The sequence below is a fragment of the Nicotiana tabacum genome, chromosome 14 (assembly GCF_000715075.1).
Source record: "Nicotiana tabacum cultivar K326 chromosome 14, ASM71507v2, whole genome shotgun sequence".
Classification (NCBI taxonomy): Eukaryota; Viridiplantae; Streptophyta; class Magnoliopsida; order Solanales; family Solanaceae; genus Nicotiana; species Nicotiana tabacum.
The window spans coordinates 15562500-15585895 of NC_134093.1; the positions used below are offsets into that span (position 1 = coordinate 15562500).

The 23396-nt window shown below is 39.0% G+C and overlaps 1 protein-coding gene across 1 annotated transcript; it reads right to left on the reverse strand.

Annotated features, from left to right (window-relative positions):
• Positions 1–10645: 10645 nt before the first annotated feature.
• Positions 10646–11053, reverse strand: LOC142168823 (uncharacterized). Its single transcript, XM_075229982.1, has one exon. The coding sequence runs from the start codon at positions 11051–11053 to the stop codon at positions 10646–10648; it is 408 nt and encodes a 135-aa protein (XP_075086083.1).
• Positions 11054–23396: the final 12343 nt, after the last annotated feature.

Below are 23396 nucleotides of genomic sequence, written 5' to 3' on the forward strand. Positions count from 1 at the left end.
AGTGTGTGTAAAATTTGAGATCATTCGGACGTAGTTTGGGTGGTTTCGGCATCAGTTATCGAATTTGAAAGTTTAGAAGTTCTTAGGCTTGAATCCGAGGGTAATTTGGTGTTTTGATGTTGTTTTGAGTGATTCAAAGGTTCGATTAAGTTCGTATGTTGATATATGACTTGTTGGTATGTTTGGTTGAGGTCCCGAGGGGCTCGGGGTGATTCCGGGTGGTTAACGGATTGTTTGAAGTTGGAAAATGCAGTTGAAGCTGCCGCTACTGATATTTTCGCACTGCGGAGGGGGGAGCCGCAAGTGCGATGTCGCAGGTGCGCGTGGGAGTTCGCTGGTGCGGACAGTATTGAGGTAGGCTGGGTTCGCAGGTGCGTAGAAGAAGTTGCATCTGCGAGTCCGCAGATGCGGATAGATGCCCTCAAAAGCGGAAGGGAGGAGGTCAGGCAATGGCCGCAGGTGCGAGGTCTTTTCCGCACCTGCGTGGTCGCAGATGCGTACATGGAGCACAGGTGCAAAGTTTTGGGATTTAATGATTTTCCGTAGGTGCGGTCGTTTTTGCGCAGATGCGGCACCGCATGTGTGCATATTTGGCCGCAGGTGCGAAAGACCTTGGCAAAAACTATAAATTGAACATTTCGCGAATTTTAGTTCATTTCCACCATTTTCAAGTCGGTGTTTGGAGCTTTTGGAGTGATTTTTGGAAGGGTATTCACTGAGGTAAGTTGCTTGACCTCTATTATCATTAGCTATTGTGTTTTCTCGTTAATGTCTCACCTAATTAGTAGGATTTTTTGAGTGAAATTAGGGGATAGGGCTTGGAATTTTGGAGAGAGTAATTTGGAGATTTGAGGGACCAAATGATGCCGGATTTTGATGAATTTAGTATGGGTAGACTCGGGAGTGAATGGGCTTTCATGTTTTGTAACTTTTTCCGGATTTCGAGATGTGGGCTCGGGGGCCGGGTTTGAGCCAATTTCGAGTTTTTGGTCTATATTGGTAGTTTTTCTTGTGCAATTCATTCCTTTAGCATACAATTATGGTATTGTACTGATTGTGAATAGATTCGGAGCATTTGGAGGCCAAATCGAGGGGCAAGAGCATTGCGGAGTAGGGATTTGATCGGTTTGAGGTAAGTAACAGTTTTAAATCTGGTTTTGAGGGTATGAAACCCGGAGTTTGGTATGATATGACTGTTTGGAGGTGACACCCATGCCGGGTGATGGGCGTGTGGGTGTACGCCATGAGGAATTGAGACTTGGTCCGTCTAGAGAGACTGCAAAGTCTAATAGCCTTTAATTGTGTTTTTATGCATTCCTCTCTACTAGAACTTGACTGCTTTCATGTTAGAAATCATACTTAGGCTATATTCCTGCTCATGGTAGTTATACTCAGACATAGTGATTTCTGTACATGTTTACCTCAGTCTCTATTATTTGTTTTTCCCGGATGATATATTGTAACACTTTGATTTGGTCTGTATTTCCATTTCTTTATTGATATCTATGAGACTAGAGAGGTTCATGACTGAGTAAGGTCGAGGGCCTGGCTGTGAGGTATTGTTATATAGCACGTGAGTTTTCTGTACGGATCCTTATGTTTATACTCTGGCACGTGAGTTGTCCGTGCAGCACGTGAATTGTCCTTGCGGATCCAGATAAGATATTATTGCACGTGAGTTGTCCGTGCGGATTAGTGCTTGGGCTGTAGGAGCCCCTCATGAGTCTAAACACCCCCAGTGAGTGCAGGTACCTATTGAGAGTGTATTGAGGGCTGAGAGCCGTGAGTGTGAGCTGTTGAGATGGGTTAAGTGACTGCTGCCGTGAAAGGCTGTACTTTCTTTTATTTATTGTTGCACTTAGTTGCTATCTGTTGTTGTTGTTGTGAAATTTCAGGAAGATTCATATCTGTTTTACATGAGCGCGAACTGATTTGACTTATACCACAGGATTTGAAAGCATGTTCACTCTTTACTGAAAACTTTTAAAATGAGCTGTACTGTATAGCTTTTCACTGCTTATCATTTCCTTATTTATTTCTGTTACTTGCTGAGTTGGTTGTACTCATGCTATACCCTGCACTTCATGTGCAGATCCAGGTGTGTTTAATCACGGAGGTCGTTGAGTTCGGGAGGATCGAGTACCGGAGACTACGAGGTAGCTATCGGCGTCCGCAGGACCTTGTCTCTCCTTCTATATACTTCTTTCTGTCTTGTATTGATGCTTAGACACTGGTTGTATTAGTTTGGTTATCTAGATGCTCATGACTTAGTGACACCCCGATGTCGGGCTATGTTTCCACACTTATGTTTTTATTTGAGTTTTACCCCGTATTTATGAAAAAAAAGAACTCCGGATATTTTAAATGTCTTAATTCACTTCTGTTAAAATTTTGAAAGAGTCTTGGAAAGGTCGGCATGCCTAGTACCACGATAGGCGCCATCACGACGGGTTTGGTTTTGGGTCATGTCAAGTTGGTATCAAAGCCCTAGGTTACATAGGTCTCATGAGTCATGAGCGGGTTAGTAGAGTCTTATGGATCGGTACGAAGACGTCTGTACTTATCTTCGAGAGGCTGCAAAACCCTTAGAAAAATTTCACATTCTTTGATTTTTGTCGGGCGAATCTGTTTATTCTGGTAATTAAACACCTGTTATTTCATTCTCTCACAGATGGTGAGGACTCGTGCTACCGGTCAGGAGGGCCAGCCACCAGTACCACCAGCCAGGGCCGCGAGAGGCCGAGGTCGCGGTAGAGGTCGTCATAGGGGCAGAGGTGCAGCCCGTACAACAGCTGGGGCAGTACCTGCAGATCCACCAGTTGTCCCAGATCAGGACCAGGTTCCAGTTGTTGATGCACCAGCTCGGGCACCACCTGTGCCTATTGTGATTCCAGGCCTTCAGGAGGCCCTAGCTCAGATTCTGACAGCGTGTACTGGCCTTGCTCAGGCGGTCTCTATTTCGACGGCCGCAACCACTTCTCAGGCCAGGGGAGGCACTCAGACTCCCGTCGCTCGCACACCCGAGCAGGTTATTCAGGGACTTCAGACACCGGAGGCACCACTAGCCCAGCCGGTTGCAGCTGCTCAGGACTGTGTGGTTCCTGCTATGCCTGAGGATCATCAACGTAGGTTGGAGAGTTTTGGGAGACTCCAGCCTCTACCTTTCAGTGGCACAGAGAGAGAGGATGCCCAAGAATTCTTGGACAGGTGTCAGAGGATACTCTGTACTGCTGGTATTCTGGAGACTTGTGGGGTCTCATTCACTACTTTTTAGTTTTTCGGGGCTGCACTCAGATGGTGGGAGACTTACGAGAGGCGTAGGCCTGTTGGCGCAGCACCCCTTACTTGGCAGCAATTCTCCGTGGTCTTTTTGGAGAAGTTTGTGTCTCATTCCCGCAGAGAAGAGCTGCACAGATAGTTTGAGCAGCTTCGCTAGGGCGATATGTCTGTAATGCAGTATGAGATGCGATTCTCGTAGTTGGACCGTCATGCTATCTGGTTGGTTCCCACAGACAGGGAGAGGGTCATGAGGTTTACATATGGTCTCACTTTTCAGCCATGGTTGCTCATGACTAGAGAGAGGGTGTGTGGTGCTACCTTTGATGAGGTTATCGACATTGCTCGGCAGACTGAGATGGTTTGCGGTCAGTAGAGGGTTGAGAGGGAGGCCAAGAGGTCTCGTGGTCAGGGTGGATTCAACGGTGCTCCTTTTGGGGGTCAGTTCTAGCACAGTAGAGGTCGTCATTTCAGATAGGCTCAGTCAGCTCGGCCATTTCACCGCGGTGCATCATCTGGCCATGGTTCTCACAGTCATCAGCAAGGCCAGTCATCATTCAGTGCACTACCAGCGCAGAGTTCTCATCATGCCCTGCCCACTCAGGTATCCTCGGGTAGTTCTTTTGGGCATCAGGAGCAGCAGTTTCGTCAGAGGAGGGGTTGTTTCGAGTGCGGAGATTTTGGTCAAATTATGAGAGATTGCCCTAGGCTATTGGGTGGGACTCCACATCAGAGTACTCGGCCGATGGCACTAGCACCAGTTCCTCCACCACCCGCCCAGTCAGCTAGGGGTGGAGCTCAGCCAGCTAGGGGTGGAGCCCAGTCAGCCAGGGGTCGCCCGAGAGGGGGAGACAGTTCAGGGGGTGGTCAGGCCCATTTCTATGCCCTCCCTGCCAGACCAGATGCTATTGCTTTAGATGTTATGATTACATGTATTGTCTCAGTTTGTCACAGAGATGCCTCTGTATTATTTGACCCTGGTTCCACATATTCATATGTTTTCTCGTATTTCACCCATTTTCTGGATATGCCCCGTCAGTCTTTAGTTTCATATGTTCATGTATCTATACCTGTGGGCAATACCATTATTGTGGACCGTTCATATCGGTCATGTGTGGTGACTATTATGGGTCTAGAGGCCCGAGTGGACCTTTTGTTGCTCAGTATGGTTGACTTTGATGTGATATTGGGTATGGATTAGTTATCCCTATGTCATGTTATTCTAGATTGTCACGCTAAGACCGTGACGTTGGCGATGCCAGAATTTTTGAGGGTTGAGTGGAGCGGTTCTATAGATTATGTACCTAGTAGGGTGATTTCATGTTTGGAGGCTCAGCGTATGGTTGAGAAGGGCTGCCTATCTTATTTGGCGTTTGTGAGGGATGTTAGTGCAGAGACTCCTGCCATTGATTCTATTCTAGTGGTACGTGATTTTTCGGATGTGTTTCCTGCAGACTTTCTAGGCATTCCGCCTGACAGGGATATTGAATTCGGTATTGATTTGGTGCCGGACACTCATCCCATTTCTATTCCACCGTATCGTATGGCACCGACGGAGTTGAAGGAATTGAAGGAACAACTTCAGGAACTTCTTAATAAGGGCTTTATTCGACCTAGTGTGTCACCTTGGGGTGCACCTATTTTATTTGTAAAGAAGAAGGATGGTTCCATGAGGATGTGCATTGATTACAGGCAGTTGAACAAGGTCACAGTCAAGAACAAGTATCCTTTACCTCGTATTGATAATTTATTTGACCAGCTTCAGGGAGCGAGGGTGTTCTCCAAGATTGATTTGAGGTCCGGTTATCACCAACTGAAGATTCGGGATTTGGATATTCTTAAGACAGCTTTCAGGACCCGATATGGCCATTATGAGTTCTTGGTCATGTCTTTTGGGCTGACCAATGCCCCAGCAACGTTCATGCATTTGATGAACAGTGTATTCCAGCCCTATTTGGACTCAGTCATTATTGTATTCATTGATGACATCCTGGTGTACTCTCGTAGCCAGGAGGAGCATGCCCAGCATTTAAGGGTTGTATTGCAGAGATTGAGGGAGGAGAAGCTTTATGCAAAATTATCCAAGTGTGAGTTTTGGCTCGGTTAAGTAGCATTCTTGGGGCACGTGGTGTCCAGTGAAGGTATTCAGGTGGATCCGAAGAAGATAGAGGCGGTGCAGAGTTGGCCTAGATCGTCCTCAGCCACGGAGATTAGGAGCATTCTTGGTTTGGCGGGTTATTACCGTCGCTTTGTGGAGGGATTTTCATCTATTGCATCGCCCTTGACCAAATTAACCCAAAAGGGTGCTCCATTCAGGTGGTCGGATGAGTGTGAGGAGAGCTTTCAGAAGCTTAAGGCTGCCTTGACCACAACTCCAGCGTTAGTTCTGCCATCGGCTTCAGGTTCTTACACTGTGTATTCTGATGCCTCGAGGGTAGGTATTGGATGTGTTCTGATGTAGGAGGGTAGGGTGATTGCCTATGCCTCGCGCCAGTTGAAGACCCATGAGAAGAACTATCTTGTCCATGATCTTGAGTTAGCAGCCATTGTTCACGCCTTGAAGATTTGGCATCATTATTTATATGGGGTTCATTGTGAGATCTATACGGATCACCGGAGTTTGCTGTATCTGTTGAAGCAGAAGGATCTTAATTTGTGTCAGCGTAGATGGTTAGAGCTTCTTAAGGACTATGATATCACTATTTTGTACCATCCGGGGAAGGCCAATGTGGTGGCCGATGCTTTGGGTTGCCGGGCGGAGAGTTTGGGGAGTTTAGCATATCTCCCGGTAGCAGAGAGACCTTTGGCATTGGATGTTCAGGCCTTGGCGGACCAGCTTGTGAGATTGGATATTTTAGAGCCAAGTCGGGTGTTGGCTTGCATGGTTTCCAGGTCTTCTCTTTATGACCGTATCATGGAGCGTCAGTATGATGATCCCCACTTGCTCGTTCTTTGGGACAGGGTTCGAATAGGTAATGCTAGGGATGTGAATATTGGTGATGATGGCGTGTTGAGGATGTGGGGCCGGATATGTGTGCCTAATGTAGATGGGCTCAGGGAGTTGATTCTTGAGGAGGCTCATAGCTCACGGTATTCCATCCATCCGGGTGCCATTAAATGTACCAGAATTTGAGGCAGTACTATTGGTGGAGGAGATGAAGAAGGATATAGTTGGGTTTATGGCTCGGTATCTCAACTGTCAGCAGGTTAAGTATGAACATCAGAGACCGGGTGGCTTGCTTCAGAGGTTAGAGATTCTAGAGTGGAAGTGGGAGCGGATCACCATGGACTTCGTGGTTGGGCTCCCACGGACTTCGAGGAAGTTCGATGCCATTTGGGTTATTGTGGATCGGCTGACCAAGTCCGCTCACTTCATTCCAGCTGGTACTACTTACACTTCAGAGCGGTTGGCTGAGATTTATATCTGAGAGGTTGTTCGCCTGCATGGTGTTCCAGTTTCCATCATTTCAGATAGAGGTACTCAGTTTACATCGCAGTTTTGGAGGGCCGTGCAGCGAGAGTTGGGTACTCAGGTTCAGTTGAGCATAACTTTTCACCCTCAGACGGATGGGCAGTCCGAGCGCACTATTCAAATATTGGAGGACATGTTGCGTGCTTGTGTCATTGACTTTAGGGGTTCATGGGACCAGTTCTTGCCTCTCGCGGAGTTTGCATATAACAATAGTTACCTGTCGAGTATTCAGATGGCTCCATACGAGGCTTTATATGGGAGGAGGTGTAGATCTCCAGTAGGATGGTTTGAGTCGGGTGAGGCTAGGCTCTTGGGTATAGACTTGGTCCAGGATGCATTAGATAAGGTGAAATTGATTCAGGAGCGGCTTCGTACGGCGCAGTCTAGGCAGAAGAACTATGCGGACAGGAAGGTCCGTGATGTGTCTTTTATGGTTGAGGAGAAGATTTTGCTGAAGGTATCACCCATGAAGGGTGTTATGAGGTTTGTAAAGAGGGGCAAGTTGAGCCCCCGGTTCATTGGGCCTTTTGAGGTACTTCAGAGGATAGGAGAGGTGCCTTATAAGCTTGCCTTGCCACCCAACTTGTCGAGTGTGCATCCAATATTTCATGTTTCCATGCTCCGGAAGTATGTTGGCGATCCGTCCCATGTCTTGGACTTCAGCACGGTTCAGTTGGAGGGTGATATGACTTATGATGTGGAGCCGGTGGCCATATTGGATCGGCAGGTTCGGAAGTTGAGGTCAAAGGACATAGCTTCGGTGAAGGTGAAGTGGAGAGGTCAGCCTGTGGAAGAGGCCACCTGGGAGACCGAGCGGGAGATGCAGAGCAGATATCCACGCCTATTCGAGACTCCAGGTATATTTCTAGATCTGTTCGAGGACGAACGGTTGTTTAAGAGGGGGAGGATGTAACGACCCAGCCGGTCATTTCGAGAGTTATAGCCTTGTTTTCCCCATTTCTGCTTCCTTTTGTGCTTTTCAGCTATATTATATTATACTGGGTTAGTTGGTTCGGGTCCGGAGTGGTTTCAGAGTAGATTGAGACACGTAGTCTCTAAAGTGAAAGCTTAAGTTGGAAACATCAACCAGATGTTGACTTATGTGTAAACAATCTCGGATTTGAATTCTGACGGTTCCATTAGCTCCGTTAGGTGATTTTGGTCTTAGGAGTGCGTCCGGAATGTGATTTGGAGGTCCGTAGAAGAATTGGACTTGAATTGGCGAAAGTTGGAAATTTGGCGATTTCAGTCGGCAGTGGAAAATTTAATATCGGGGTCAGAATGGAATTCCGGAAGTTGGAGTAGGTTCGTGGTGTCATTTGTGACGTGTGTGTAAAATGTGAGGTCATTCGGACGTGGTTTGGTTGGTTTCGGCATTAGTTGTTGAATTTGGAAGTTTAGAAGTTCTTAGGCTTGAATCCGAGGGTAATTTGGTGTTTTGATGTGGTTTTGAGTGATTTGAAGATTCGACTAATTTTGTATGTTGATATATGACTTTTTGGTATGTTTAGTTGAGGTCCTGAGGGGCTCGAGGTTATTCCGAGTGGTTAACGGATTGTTTGAAGTTGGAAAATGTAGTTGAAGCTGTCGCTACTGATATTTCCGCACCTGTGGAGGGGGGAGCCGCAAGTGCGATGTCGCAGGTGCGCGTGGGAGTTCGCTAGTGCGGACAGTGTTGAGGTAGGCTGGGTTCGCAGGTGCATAGAAAAAGTCGCATCTGCGAGTCCGCAGATGCGGATAGATGCCTGCAAAAGCGGAAGGGAGGAGGTCAGGTAGTGGCCGCAGGTGCGAGGTCTTTTCCGCACCTGTGTGGTCGCAGATGCGGACATGGAGCGCAGGTGCGAAGTTTTGGGCTTTAATGATTTTCCGCAGGTGCGGACATGTTTGCGCAGATGCGGCACCGCATGTGTGCATATTTGGCCGCAGGTGCAAAAGACCTGGGCAGAAACTATAAATTGAACACTTCGCGAATTTTGGTTCATTTCCACCATTTTCAAGTCGGGTTTTGGAGCTTTTGGAGTGATTTTTGGAAGGGGATTCAAGGGTATTCACTGAGGTAAGTTGCTTGAGCTCTATTATCATTAGCTATGGTGTTTTTTCGTTAATTTCTGACCTAATTAGTAGGATTTTTGGAGTGAAATAAGGGGTCAGGGCTTGGGATTTTGGACAGAGTAATTTGGGGATTTGAGGGACCAAATGAGGTCGGATATTGATGAATTTAGTATGGGTAGACTTGGGAGTGAATGGGCTTTCAAGTTTTGTAACTTTTTCCAAATTTCGAGACGTGGGACCGTGGGCCTGGTTTGAGTCAATTTCGGGATTTTGGTCTATATTGGTAGTTTTTCTTGTGGAATTCATTTCTTTAGCATAAATTGATGGTATTGTACTGATTATGAATATATTCGGAGCATTTGGAGGCCGAATCAAGGGGAAAGAGCATTGCGAAGTAGGGATTTGATCGGTTTGAGATAAGTAACAATTTTAAATCTGATTTTGAGGGTATGAAACCCGGAGTTTGGTATGATATGACTGTTTGGAGGTAACACCCATGCCGGGTGACAGGCGTGTAGGTGTACGCCATAAGGGATTGAGACTTGGTCCATCCCGGGAGACTGCAAAGTCTAAATAGCCTTTAATTGTGTTTATATGTATTCCTCTCTACTAGAACTTGACTGCTTTCATGTTAGAAATCATGCTTAGGCTATATTCCTGGTCATGTTTGTTATACTCTGACATAGTGATTTCTGTACATGTTTATCTCAGTCTCTGTTATTTGTTTTTCCCGAATAATATACTGTAACACTTTGATTTGGGCTATTTTCCCCTTTCTTTATTGAGAGGTGTGAGACTAGAGATGTTCATCACTGAGTAAGGCCGAGGGCCTAGCTGTGAGGTATTATTATATGACACGTGAGTTGTCCGTGCGGATCCTTATGTTTATACTATGGCACGTGAGTTGTCCGTGCAATACGTGAGTTGTCCGTGCAGATTCAGATATTATATTATAACACGTGAGTTGTGCATGCAGCACGTGAGTTATCCGTACGGATTAGCGCTTAGGCTGTAGAAGCCCCTCATGAGTCTGAACACCCCTAGTGAGCGCAGGTACCTATTGAGAGTGTGTATTGAGGGCTGAGAGCCGAGAGTGTGAGCTGTTGAGATGGGTTGAGTGACTACTGCCTTGAGAGGCTGTACTTGCTTTTATTTATTGTTGTACTTAGTTGTTATCTGTTGTTGTTGTTGTGAAATTTCAGGAAGATTCATATCTGTTTTACATGAGCGCGAACTGATTTGACTTATACCACAGGATTTGAAAGCATGTTCACTCTTTACTGAAAACTTTTAAAATGAGCTGTACTGTATAGCTTTTCACTGCTTATCATTTCCTTATTTATTTCTGTTACTTGCTGAGTTGGTTGTACTCATGCTATACCCTGCACTTCATGTGCAGATCCAGGTGTGTTTAATCACGGAGGTCGTTGAGTTCGGGAGGATCGAGTACCGGAGACTACGAGGTAGCTATCGGCGTCCGCAGGACCTTGTCTCTCCTTCTATATACTTCTTTCTGTCTTGTATTGATGCTTAGACACTGGTTGTATTAGTTTGGTTATCTAGATGCTCATGACTTAGTGACACCCCGATATCGGGCTATTTTTTCGCACTTATCTTTTTATTTGGATTTTATCCCGTATTTATGAAGAAAAAAAACCTCCGGATGTTTTAAATGTCTTAATTCACTTCTGTTAAAATTTTGAAAGAGTCTTGGAAAGATCAGCTTTCCTAGCACCACGATAGGCGCCATCACGACGGGTTAGGTATTGGGTCGTGACAACCTTACACAACAACACTTAATTTCTTTTGTAGTTGGAAAAGTTTGGCTCCATTTGTCTGACCAAATTAGTCTTCCAGGTCATTCCAAAGGTCATTTGCACTCTGAGAATACAAGACACTCTCTGCTATCTCCTTTGATACTGAGTTGAGAAGCCATGAAAGGACCATATCATTGCACCTTGACCAAGCCCTCTGAAGTCCATAATCTGCATCAGGAAGAGCTAGGGTTCCATCAATGAACCCTAGTTTGTTCTTAGCAGACAAAGCTATTACTATAGCTCGTCTCCACCCTCCATACGCTCTTCCATCAAAAGCTGAAGATACCAGGTTCATACCTGGGTAATCAGAAGTATGCAAATAGTAAGGGTGAGCTGAATCAACCAAAGAGTTAGTAATAGAACCAGTTGCAACAGGCGTAGATGGGGTTGGAGTTGAAGAAAGGACTACATAAGTGGTTTGTCCATTAGTTCCCATGTCTAGGAGATGAAACAATCTGAAAAATTAGAAATTGTAAAAGGAAGACGTGATTTGAGGCAGCTTAATCATTGCTCTGATACCATGACAGAATTCAAAGAAAAAGGATTAATAGAATTTTATGTGTATGATTGAATGAATGACGGACTGTACAAGCTATCCTTTATATACAGCAAAATGGAATCTAAAACATAACTGCCTATACACATGTCTCTATTCTATTAGCTACTCTATAACTAACTCACGTGCTAATTATAAGAATAAATAATATGTTTAAAATAGAAACATAAATATCTTTTCTCCAGCTTCTTCTAGTAGGCCCAAGAAGCAAACATTCTGACAAGCCCAATGAATGTAAATTAGCTTGAGCCCAATATTTGTGCAGAGCCCAATATCTTTGTAAGGTCTGGTCAAACATTTGTTTGTTTGTGTCCGTTAATCATTTCCGCATGGCTGCATCTCATCTCACCAAAACATTACAAAGATATTCAGACATCAATTGTATCGAACACCCTAGTAGACCACTTTACCTTCTACCAACCTTTTCTTGTTCATCGAAGAAGAAAACCCAAATCCAACAGCAAGGTACATATTTTTATTTAGCTTTTGTGAATTGATGGAGTTTTTATTCAAAGAAAAGAAGTTAGTAATAATTTTAGGAAGAAAAATAGTAGAAAGCAAGTTAATAATATGAATGAATAAAGTGTTTATAATCCATAAACTTAGCAGAACTTGTATGCACATTCTTTTTGGATTGGATGAAACGAATTTGTATTAAAAATACAATTAAAAAGACTAGCTTTAGAGTACGCACGTTGCGTGCGTTCTCCATATCAATGAATATAAAATTTATAAAAGATTACACAAATATTATTAAACTATGTGATAAGTTATAAAATAATTTTTAAAAAGCACAAGCTCTTGAAAAATATTGACTATTCATCCTATACAGCCAACTTAAGAAAGAAAAAAAACTATGTCATGCAAAAGTATTCTAACACCTTTACATAACTTCGATATAGAAGTTGTGCATTTGCTTTAATAGCTCAAATAGAATGGAATAATACTTTGACTTGTATTACTATACTATGTTCTCATAGCCTTAAAGAAATAAATTATATTTGCTCAAAGTACCTAATATAAATTTCATATCACTCATATTGAACTCAAATTGAAAAATACGACAAACAATAAGACACCCTATATTGTTGGATAAAGTTATCATACTAAGAATTTTAGTAGATTAGTAATATTTAATCCAACAAATTATTTTCCTAAAAAGAAATAAAATGGTATAAATTAAATCATTATATCATTATGATATAAGTTAAAATTTGCTTAAAAATTATTTATATTGCTGGTGTACTCAAAATAAGTTAAATTTTTGTTGGAATATTATTTAGCTGCTAAATTCTAATGAAGGATTTAGTGTTGGGGTGCAAACCCATACTCAGACATCAAGAGACAACTCTTAAATAGAGAATTATAATTTGAGATTCTAATTAATATAAAAATAATGCTTGCACATTTTTCTTTCGGTGATACATACCAAATTTATAATAAGTATGTTTTTTTATGTTACGCATGTAAAAGTTCCCAACAAAATTTAAATGTCTTAACGCTTTGTTAGGAATTTTTCTTAAATATGTTTATGCGTGTACTCTTATATAAGTGGTAAAGTTAGGTGTTTTAAAGTCCTAAAATATATGACCTTTTACATTGTTTATATAAGGAAAATTTAATAACAGAAATTTTAGTTGATATCAAAAGCCTAGATTTAGGAAAAATAATCAATTGACTATTTTGTTTAGTGTGAACTCTATTTTTAAAGGATAAAAAAGGCAAACAATATTTTGCTAAGGGCCTTCGTGCTTTTAATATAACTAGTTTCAGTGTACGTGCGATACACGTGTAAGCCGCGTCTGTTTGTAAAAGAATTATATATCACATGAATGAACTATGTGTAATAGTAATTAATGTCCAAATGGATTCAACATGGAATTGAAATGTAAAAATGAGTGTAAATACATTGATGTAATAGCTGAATTCAAATATAGTGAATATTTTCTGAACCTGCAAACGTCAATTGTGATGACCCAAAAGGTCATCTTATGTTTTAGAACTCGAATCTACGCTCTTAAGCCTTAAAAATCTCATTTTTACCCTCCTCAATTTGTGTGCGCAGTCCGGGCAGATTTTCGAAAAGCTTTTATGTTGAAAACTAATAAAAATAAGAATTTTTGCCTTAAAAGATTTTAGTTGACTTCGGTCAATATTTTTGGTAAACGGGCCCGGATCCGTATTTTGACGGTCCCGGTGGGTCCGAGTCGAATCATGGGACCTGGGCGTATGCCCGAAATCGAATTCGGAGGTCCCTAAATCAAGTTATAAATTTTTGATAAAAATTAAAAGTTTGAAAATTATTTATTTTTAAGAATTGATTGATATTTGGCATTGTTAGTATCGGGTCCGTATTTTAGTTTCGGAGTCCGGTACAGGTTTATTATGATATTTAAGACCTGTCTGTGAAATTTGATGAGAAACGGAGTTGATTTGACGTGATTCGGACGTCCAGCTGAGAAAATAGAAATTTTAAAGTGTTCTTGAGAATTTCATTTGATTTGATGCTAAATTCGTAGTTCTAGGTATTATTTTGGCGATTTTATCGCGTGAGCAAGTTCGTATGATATTTTTAGACTTGTGTGCATGTTTGGTTTGAAGCCCCGAGGGCTCGGGTGAGTTTAGGATAGGCCATAGGATGTTTTGGACATAGAAAATCTGGTATTTTTGCTGCAGCAGGTGTTCTGGCATGTCCTTCTTCGCGTTCGCGAAGGTACTCTCGCGAACGCGAAGAGTAAACTTGGCAGCTGAGGATTTCTTATTCGCGAACACGAAGGCTTGGTCGCGAACACGAAGCGATGGGGGCATTACCCTTCGCGAATGCGTAGTGTTAGGCACTGGGGAGGGGCAGACAACTTTTTCTTCATCGCGAACGCGAACAATGACTCGCGAACGTGAACATCAGGGAAGGGTAGTCTATGCGAACGCAAGCACTGTCTCACGAACGCGAAGGCTTGGCAGCCCATACACTTTGCGAACGCGACAGTGCTCTCGCGAACGCGATAAACATTGTCGCCCAGCACTTAAAAGAACCCAAAAACGGGATTTTAGCCAAAAACTCATTTTTCTCAAAAACCAAATGGTGAGGGGCGATTTTTCAAGAGTCATTTCTTCCCCAAATTGTTGGTAAGTAATTCTAAACCATTTTCTTTCAATTACCCATTACATTTCTTGAATTTTCAACCTAAAATCTAAAGTTTTCATGGTAGAATTAGGGGTTAGGGTAAAAACTAGGAATTTCGAAAATTTGAGAATTTAGACCTCGATTTGAGGTCGGATTCCTAAACTAATTACATATTCGGACTCGGGGGTGAATGGGTAAATAAATTTTGGTCCGAACCTCGAATTTTGACCAAGCGGGCCCGGGGTCGATTTTCGACTTTTTGGAGAAAAATTTGGGAAATATATAATTATTCATTAAAGTTGATTCCTTTAGCAACGTTTGATATTATTAAGTTATTTTTGAATAGATACGAGTAGTTTGGAGGTGAATTCCAAAAGAAAAGATGTGATTGAGAATTAAGTGGCCTTCGGAGCGAGGTAAGTGTTGTGTCTAACCCTGACTTGAGGGAATTAGGAACCTTAGATTACTTGCAAAATAAAATTCATGTGAGCGGTGTATATGTGAGGTGACGAGTACTTATGCGCTGCCAATTTACCTGTTTTTCCATGTTTTTTAGTTTTTCTTATATTGTCTCATTCCTATGCCTAATTGCTATGTGTTAAACTAGTGTTGTTCAATTTATCGTTCTTATCATGTTTACGAATTTTCTGGTGATAATTGAGTTTTTATTTCAAAGTTGAGATTGATGTTATGGAATCAAATGTTGAAGTAAGGTTTGTACTTGTTATTCTATCTCCTTGTTGATATTTATACATTGCATTATGGTAAGGGAGAGTGTTAATGCACGAAGGGTGATGTCGTGCCATATTGTGAGTGTTAATGCAAGAAGGGTGATGCCGTGCCATATTATGAGTGTTAATGCACGAATGGTGATGTCGTGCCGTTTTTATTTATTTTATGGTGAGATTGAGAGTAAAAGCACGAAGGGTGATGCCGTGCATTTTTCCTTACTGTATTCACTATTCCTGTTGATTCATGGTATATTGACTGCTCCGGTGATCATTCTGTTGTAGTTCTTTATCTTGTATTCCCCTCAGTATGTTCCCCTCCTAACATTTCCTGTTTAGTTTTTCATTTCTATTAATTGTATATATACTGTTAAATTGTACAAGTAAATTTGTAGGTGCCTTGCCTTAGCCTCGTCACTAGTTCGTCGAGGTTAGGCTCGACACTTACCAGTATATGAGGTCGGTTGTACTGATACTACACTCTGCACTTTCTATGCAGATTTTGATACCGGCTCGGGTTGATCGAGATTTTGCTATTGGTCCGCTTTCCGGAGACTCAAGGTAGATCTGTCGGCGTTCACAGACCTTGAAGTCCCCGTCTATCTTTCTGTTCTACTGTTTCTTTCATTCAGATAGTTGTATTTCTTTCTTACTATTACTTGTGGCAAATTCTAGAATGCTCGTGAATTGTGACTCAAGATCCGGGTGGTAGTAATTAATACAGTGTTATGATATTTCGCACTTATTATATTTCATCTTAGTTAATTATTGTTATTTACTGAATGAAAATAAGAAATTGGTTTAATGATTCTCTAACGTTGGCTTGTCTGGCAAGTGAAATGTTAGGCGCCATCACGGTCCCGTCGATGAAAAATTTCGGATCGTGACATCAACATTACAATTAGTTAAGGTCATGATATGTATAACATTTGTAATTATAGGATATATATTGTAAGAGTTAATAACATGTTATGTTGTATCCTACCTAATATCTCTTTGTAGACAATATTCTTAGTTTATGTGCCTCTTGGTGTATGTGCCTCAAAGTTGGTGTAGCCTTTTGAATATGAAAGCCTGTAATTTGATAAATTTTAACAAAAACATCAAGATAAAAAGATAAAATTTACTTGGCAACTAATTGCATAAATTTCCTGAAATCCAAACAAACCACATGATTTGTACAAACGTCCAAATGAAATTAAAACTGACAAATTAATTTTAATAAAAAACATCAAGATAAAAAAGACAGAATTTTCCTGGGGCATCATAGATGAACGTTATTTGTTATGAATGCACTTACATTCTGCATATCATTGTACCATTACATAAGCCGTTTGAAGTAGGGGTAGGCATCGGTCAGTTCGGTTCGATTTTTAGAAGTTCGATTCGGTTTATTCGGTTTTCGGTTTGTGATTTTAATAACCAAAATCGAATCATAATAATTTCGGTTCGGTTCGGTTTATTCATGTTCGGTTCGGTTTAATCGGTTCGGTTTTTCAATTTCAAGCCATGACAAAAATAGTAGGAAACAACGAAAATAGATTACTTGTTGAGATAATAGCCAAAAAGGGTAACCAAAAACTCCAAGTCCAACAACATATCTCTACAAATTTTCTTGATTTTGCTCTCTTTTCATGGCTATTGATTCTGTTCCACAGCAATTTTACTTTGATGACAAATGGAAACTGTCCAAAAAACAAAGCTTAGCTCGTAGCTGTCGCTCTTCTTCCTCTATTTACAACAAAAGATGTGCTTTTACAAGAAAATGTGCTTCTTTGGTAAAAGAACAAAGAGCCAGGTTTTATATTATGAGGCGTTGTGTTACTTGATGCAGTAGTAAGTTGCTTTATTTTCCAAGATTATACCAAGTGACGACAAAAAAATAAACAAACAAAAACGAAGTTGCTCCAGTAGTATTTCGGTTTTGGGCTTAGTGCAACAATAATTTGGTTTTGGGCTTAGGCTAAAAAAATTCGATTTTTCGGTTTAACCGAAAATCGAACCATTAAAATCGATCACCGAACTGAACACCGAACATTTTAAAACTATAAACCGCAAACCGACCGAATAAACCGAAAAATCGAAACCGAATAAATAGAAATTTTCTGTTCGGTCGATATTATGCTCACCCCTAGTTTGAAGGATCCAATTTTTTTAGTAGCATGATTGGTGCATTTTTCTTCAATACCAGCATGTATAATACAAAATAATTTATTTGTACGTAATCACACATGTATAAAAACAAAATACAATTATTTTTTTTATCACATAATTAAACTCTAAGTTATCAACTTGAATGTCTTACCTTAGCAAGAAGCAGTCTACCTATATTCCAGTACCACGAGTAAAAATCAACAAAAGTAAATCCAATCAAAAAGAGAAAGAAAATGCAAAAGCTAAAGAAGAAGGCGTGTGTATATTTTATATGAATGAAACATCCAAAATAGGTAAATAAAGAATGCAAAATGCAAGAATTATTCTAAGCATTAAATATTGACAACTCTAGCTTACTAACTCCAGAAATGTTATCAAATACTTGCAAATACAATCATTTAACAATTTGAAGGTGTGAGAAATAATCATGTAGGTAATTGTGACGTCAAATTAGAATAGAACAGAGGAAATTTTTTTTAAAAAGATTAATTAGTTTGATGCAATTATTCAATTAATAGTGATAATGCACAAATAACCATATTACATAACTTTAAGAATATAGTATAGGATAGAAATTTACCACAAGTGACAAGCAAGTTTGTTATGTGGACGTCAGTTTATGACAAAGAATGAAGAATAATAGCTTCTTTTATAGAAGTTGTCAGCTCCTTCTTATTATAAACTGATTTTGGTTGTAAAATTCTAGAAACCTAAATTGAATCCAAGACAAAGTAAAGACACGAAGAGGACAATCCTAATATGGTCAGTAGACTAAGAAGGACACGAAGGGAACAATCCTGATATAGTTAATTAACTAAGAAGGAATTGAATCCTAAACAAAGACCAAAGAGACAATGGAATTGAATCCAAAAACTGATAATAAGGGGACGTAAGTAAGAAGAAATTGAACCCTAAACCAAGACCAAAGAGTCAATGGAAATTGAATTCAAAACTGATACAAATGGGACGTAAACCGCGTAGGCAAGAATCCCAAACAGTGGAAACTCTATGCAGGAATACGACAATTTGTTTTTTTTCAAGAAAATAGTTATTAGAATTACAATTATATCCAGTATTTAATACACTTACGAAAGGTAAAAAAGATGAATGACATTTTGATAGGGCATTCGTGCTTTTAATATAGTATAGATATAGATATAGATATAGATATAGATAGATAGATATAAATAAATTATAAAAAGATGCTAAAGGTAACATATATCCGGCTTCCATAATACTCATTTAGCTTTCAACTACCAATGTCATCAAGTCTCATATTTGGGAAATATGACATACTATGATTTAAATATGTACATTTTTGTAACTAAAAAAATTTAATAATAAGAATAAAATGTAAAGTTTAAATAAAATTACTTTTAAAATATAGAAACGTCACTTTGTTTTTGAAACAACTGTCACTTTAGAAAATGATATTATTTTTTTAAAAGAGATTATGTAAGTTTGATTTCGATATCCCCAAAAGCCTTTTTCTTTTCCCTTTTAGAAATCTTACAGAAATATCCCAAATTAGTCATAACTTACCAACCTCTAACAATTAATTATAAATTATCAAAACTAGTCAAACACATATAAAAATTGAAAAGCCAAATAAATAAGGATTCTTCCTCACCAAGAATCACATGCAAAGATCTCCTTTCATATTTTAAGCGTGATCAACAACATTAGATGCAAGATGAAAAAGAAATTTCATGAATGAGGTAGCTAGCAAACAAGGTGATGAAATTAAAAAAAATAAAATAATATATATATATATATATATATATATATATATATATATATATATATATATATATATATATATATATATATATATATATAAGATTCCAAAAATCTAAGCAAAAAAGGACCTTTTTCAATGGGTATGGTTGAAATTCATTGAAAATACATAGATGAGTCAATATACAAAATTTGAGGAAGATTGAAGGTGATTTTGACTGATAGTAAAAAACGAGTTCAAAAAATTCTTTTGCGACACATGTATCATGCATGTATCTCACACACAGGTATATATGGATATACATGTGATATACATTTTATACAAATATGATACATATGTGATACACAAATGATACGCAGTGTGATACACATATTATCTTTTTCCATGTTCATTTTTTATTTCGAATTTTCAATTCAAATCATCCCAAAACTCTACCAAATCATCCCAAAACTGAGACTTAAACTTCTTACGATGTACCCGATCTATTCCAACAATACCCACTCAAAAGAAAATAAAATTTTGATATTTTTTTGGTTACAAATAGCTAATTGGTCCCTCACGCTGATTACATATTTTGAGATCAAAACAAACGAATTACTGATATTTACCCAAGTTGTTTTTGTTTTTTAAAGAGGCGGAATAGGCAATATGTTGCCTAGGGTAATCTCCTCTTATAATAGACTCTTGAGTAGTTTTATTTGTATAAATAAATATCTTCATTACCAAAAAGAAAGAAAAAAAGAATTAGTACATAACAGCGCCTTATCACAAAAAGCGTATTCATTAATTTTATTAAGCATCGGCTTTTTAGGCTTCTAGTTTTGTTGAGTTCCCCCTGACAAAACCTTAAACAATCTGCAAAATGGACCGGAGAGAGTAATATCTAATAATGTGAACAAAACTAAAATATTATTTTCCTGCAATGAAACTTTTATACTAACTTACATATTCTTCGTTTTGACTAATAATTAAAAAGAGCATTAAACTTCAATGCTACTAATGCTTTAGCAAGATTGAGCCAATCTTGACTACTAAATGCAGGTAAAACCAATGCAAAGAGGAGATAAACCACAATTTAATTCCACAAGACCATATTTCCACTATATAAGCCACTGCTTTCTTCACACTTTCTCACCATTGTAGAAGCATCACAATTTAGTGTAATTTACAAATATGGCCACTTCTTCACATTTACTCCTTTCTCTTCTCCTTTGCCTTTTCTTTCTCTCAACCCCAACTCTCTCCAGAAAAATAATTTTGAAACGTACTGCTCCTGCCTCATCTCCTAGTGAAGAAACTCCAACAATCTCACCTTCTCCCTCAGAAATTCCAAATCCAAGTACTGCTTCATCACCTTCACCTGTAAATGCACCAATTAGCTCAATTTCACCATCTCCTCAAGAAGCTCCAATTGTCATCGTTTCACCTCCTCCTCAAAGTGGTGATTCTCCTCGTCCTGCTCCTGTTCCTGCTCCTGCTCCTGTGCCTGAGCGCATATGTGGCCATCATCCTCATGAGGGCCACCACTCAGGTCACGTCGGCCACCATCGCCACCACACTAAATGTATTCACCACCGCCGCCGCCACCACCATCACCATGGTAAAGAATCCCACCATCATGAACATGATCAACCACCTGTTCAAGAACCTGCACCTTCTGCACCAGTTTCTTCTCCTGAAGTTTCAGCTCAAGCTCCTGAATCTGAATGATTTCTCTTCTTTTTCTTATTACCCTATATGCTATTAAAGAGATCAAAATTATCAAGAAAAGAGAAAGGAAAAGGATGTTATATGTCAAATTTTTTCGCAGGACAAGAAATAGGAAGTGAGTATATATAACCAAAAACTTAATATTATGATATAAGCTTTTCAAAAAATTGGTCTACTCCAACTATTGACACCCCTACTTGAAAGAGAATGTATCACGCAAATATTTCCTTTTCTTTTATTTGGCCAAGAAAAAAAAACTTATATTAATTTAAAGTAGAAATACATCGAAGTAATTAGTCGCAACATAAATGGATACTAATAAAGTAATGAATTTTACGCCTAATTCAATCTCAATAATTAATTTATAGGGTAAGGATCGCCAAAGACTATATAAAGAGGTCATTCTACCCGGACGAACCAACGAGGGATTCAACACCCTATTATGAGCGGGGTAAGGGCCTTCTTCGGATGGCATGTATTAATTACCGAAGTAAGAAACATAACAGATCATAAATATAAAATAATAATCCCTCAGTTTCAGATTGTGTCACTGTATTTTCTTTTAGTCATTACTAAAAAATTGAATTTAGATTGCCACATTCAACCAATCAAGGGGAAGCCAGAAAATGAGACAATAACTTTTTTTCGAAAAAACAAAACAAAAAACAAAAAAACTGGTCGCTGTTGCAATGAGCGTCCTACACGAAAATATGTTTAAACCAATACCGCTGTCTTCAAAAGTCATATCCTACCAACACGTCACCAACATTAAGAAGTGTTATTAATTGGTTCACATTTATTAATTCGAATACGATGATGATGTGAGCCACTAATTTCTGATTGGTCGTCCCTGCACACGTAGATTAATACTAGTTTCAATTTGTTTGAACATTCTCCTAGTAGCGAGTTCAGATTGAGTAATTTTCGTGAACTCGTATATATATTTTTAAAATTTTTTAAAATAAATTTTTATATATACAAACTACATAAAAAATACTATAAATTACAATAATTAACAATTTAAAATATTTAAAAATTATTTGTAAAAATTACGGTCAAATTAAATGTTATTTGACTCTCCAAATAATAAAAGGTTCGTTCTTTTGAAACATACAGAGTATCGAATAATGGGAACACAAATAAAATGTTTATTTTCGATAATGAAACTTTTAAAACAGATTCTTCAGTTTGACCAAAAAAAAAAAAATGTATAGTAAACTTAAATGCTACCAAAGCTCTAGTTAGATTGTGGCAATCTCGAGAGTTAAAACCTGGTAAACCCAATGCAGATTAAAGAGGAGATAGATTAAAATTTAATCCCACAAGACCATTTTCCCACTATATAAAACCCACTATTTTCTTCAAACTTTCTCACCATTTTAAAAGCAAAGCATCACAATTCATTTTGATTTACAAATATGGCCACTTCTTCACATTTACTCCTTTCTTTTCTTCTTGGCCTTTTCTTTCTCTCAACTCCAACTTTCTCCAGAAAAATACTTTTGGATAATGCTCAAACAACTGTTTCATCACCTTCACCATCTCCACAAGAAGGAATACCAGTTATAATTAGTGTACCTCCTACTCAGAGTTCTCCTTCTCCTGAGGATGATGGCCATGACCATACAAATTGTCATTTCCATCATCATCATCATCAAGATGGTCATCATAAAAATTGTCGTCATTATCATCATCATCATCGTCATCGTCGTCGTCATCATCATCATCATGGACATGATCAACCACATGCTCATGTACCGGCTTCTTCTCCTCAAGTTTCAAGTGATGCTCCTGAATCTGGATGATTTTGACATATATATTAAAATTATCAACAAAAAAGATGTTATATGTGAAATTCTAGAACGAATGCTTAGTTAATTCGAATGAAAATCATTTCCATGTTGAGACGATTCCATCGATCCAAGATTTTTCCATTTTCTTGGCACAACAAATCATGGCTATTTTTTTTTCTTTAGTTTTTTCTCTTCCTCTATTCAATATATTGAAATACTATAATCAGCTTGAATTTATTAAACAAGGCCTTTTCACATATATACAACTCAAAGTAAAATAATTATTTACATGACTTTTGGTTTTCATTTTTCTAAATCCTTTTCTTGAAAAAAGAATTGAGGTAAATTAAAGCAGTATAATATTCCCTCCAGTTCACTTTAATTAATTTTTTAGTTGTTTTCATGCATATTAAGAAATTCATCTTTTAGCATAAATTAACAATAAAATTGACCATATTAATCTTAATTTGTCATTGAAAAAATATAACAAATACTTCTAGGCTCTTTATTCCAAGGGTAACTTTTGAAAAAAGAAGTTAATTTTTTCTTAATATCTGAAAAAATCAAACATTATGGACAACAAAAAATACCAAAAAATCAATTAAAGTGGACCCGAGGTAGTACTTGTGTAACGACCTGACCGGTCGTTTTGGGTATCACAACCTTGCTTCCCCCATTACTGCTAAAATTGAGCTTTACAATTGTTGTGTGACTTGTCGGGGTAATTGGTTCGGGTTCGGTGAGGTTTTGGAATGAATTGGAACACTTAGTTTCAAGGTTTAAAACTTAAGTTGAAAAGGTTGATTAGATGTTGACGTATGTGTAGTGACCCGGAGAATTTTTGCTAAGGAAATTAAGGTTTTGTGGTGTCGAGGTAGATCAATTAGTACGCGGCTCAGACTTTTTGGCTTGAACAATGCACCGGAAAGTAAAGAAATTTTTTGGCGGAAAAACACGTTTATGCGGTCCATTATGC

Coding starts and splice junctions, on each gene's coding strand:
- LOC142168823 (XM_075229982.1), bottom strand. CDS start 11,053: ATGGGAACTAATGGACAAACCACTTATGTAGTCCTTTCTTCAACTCCA.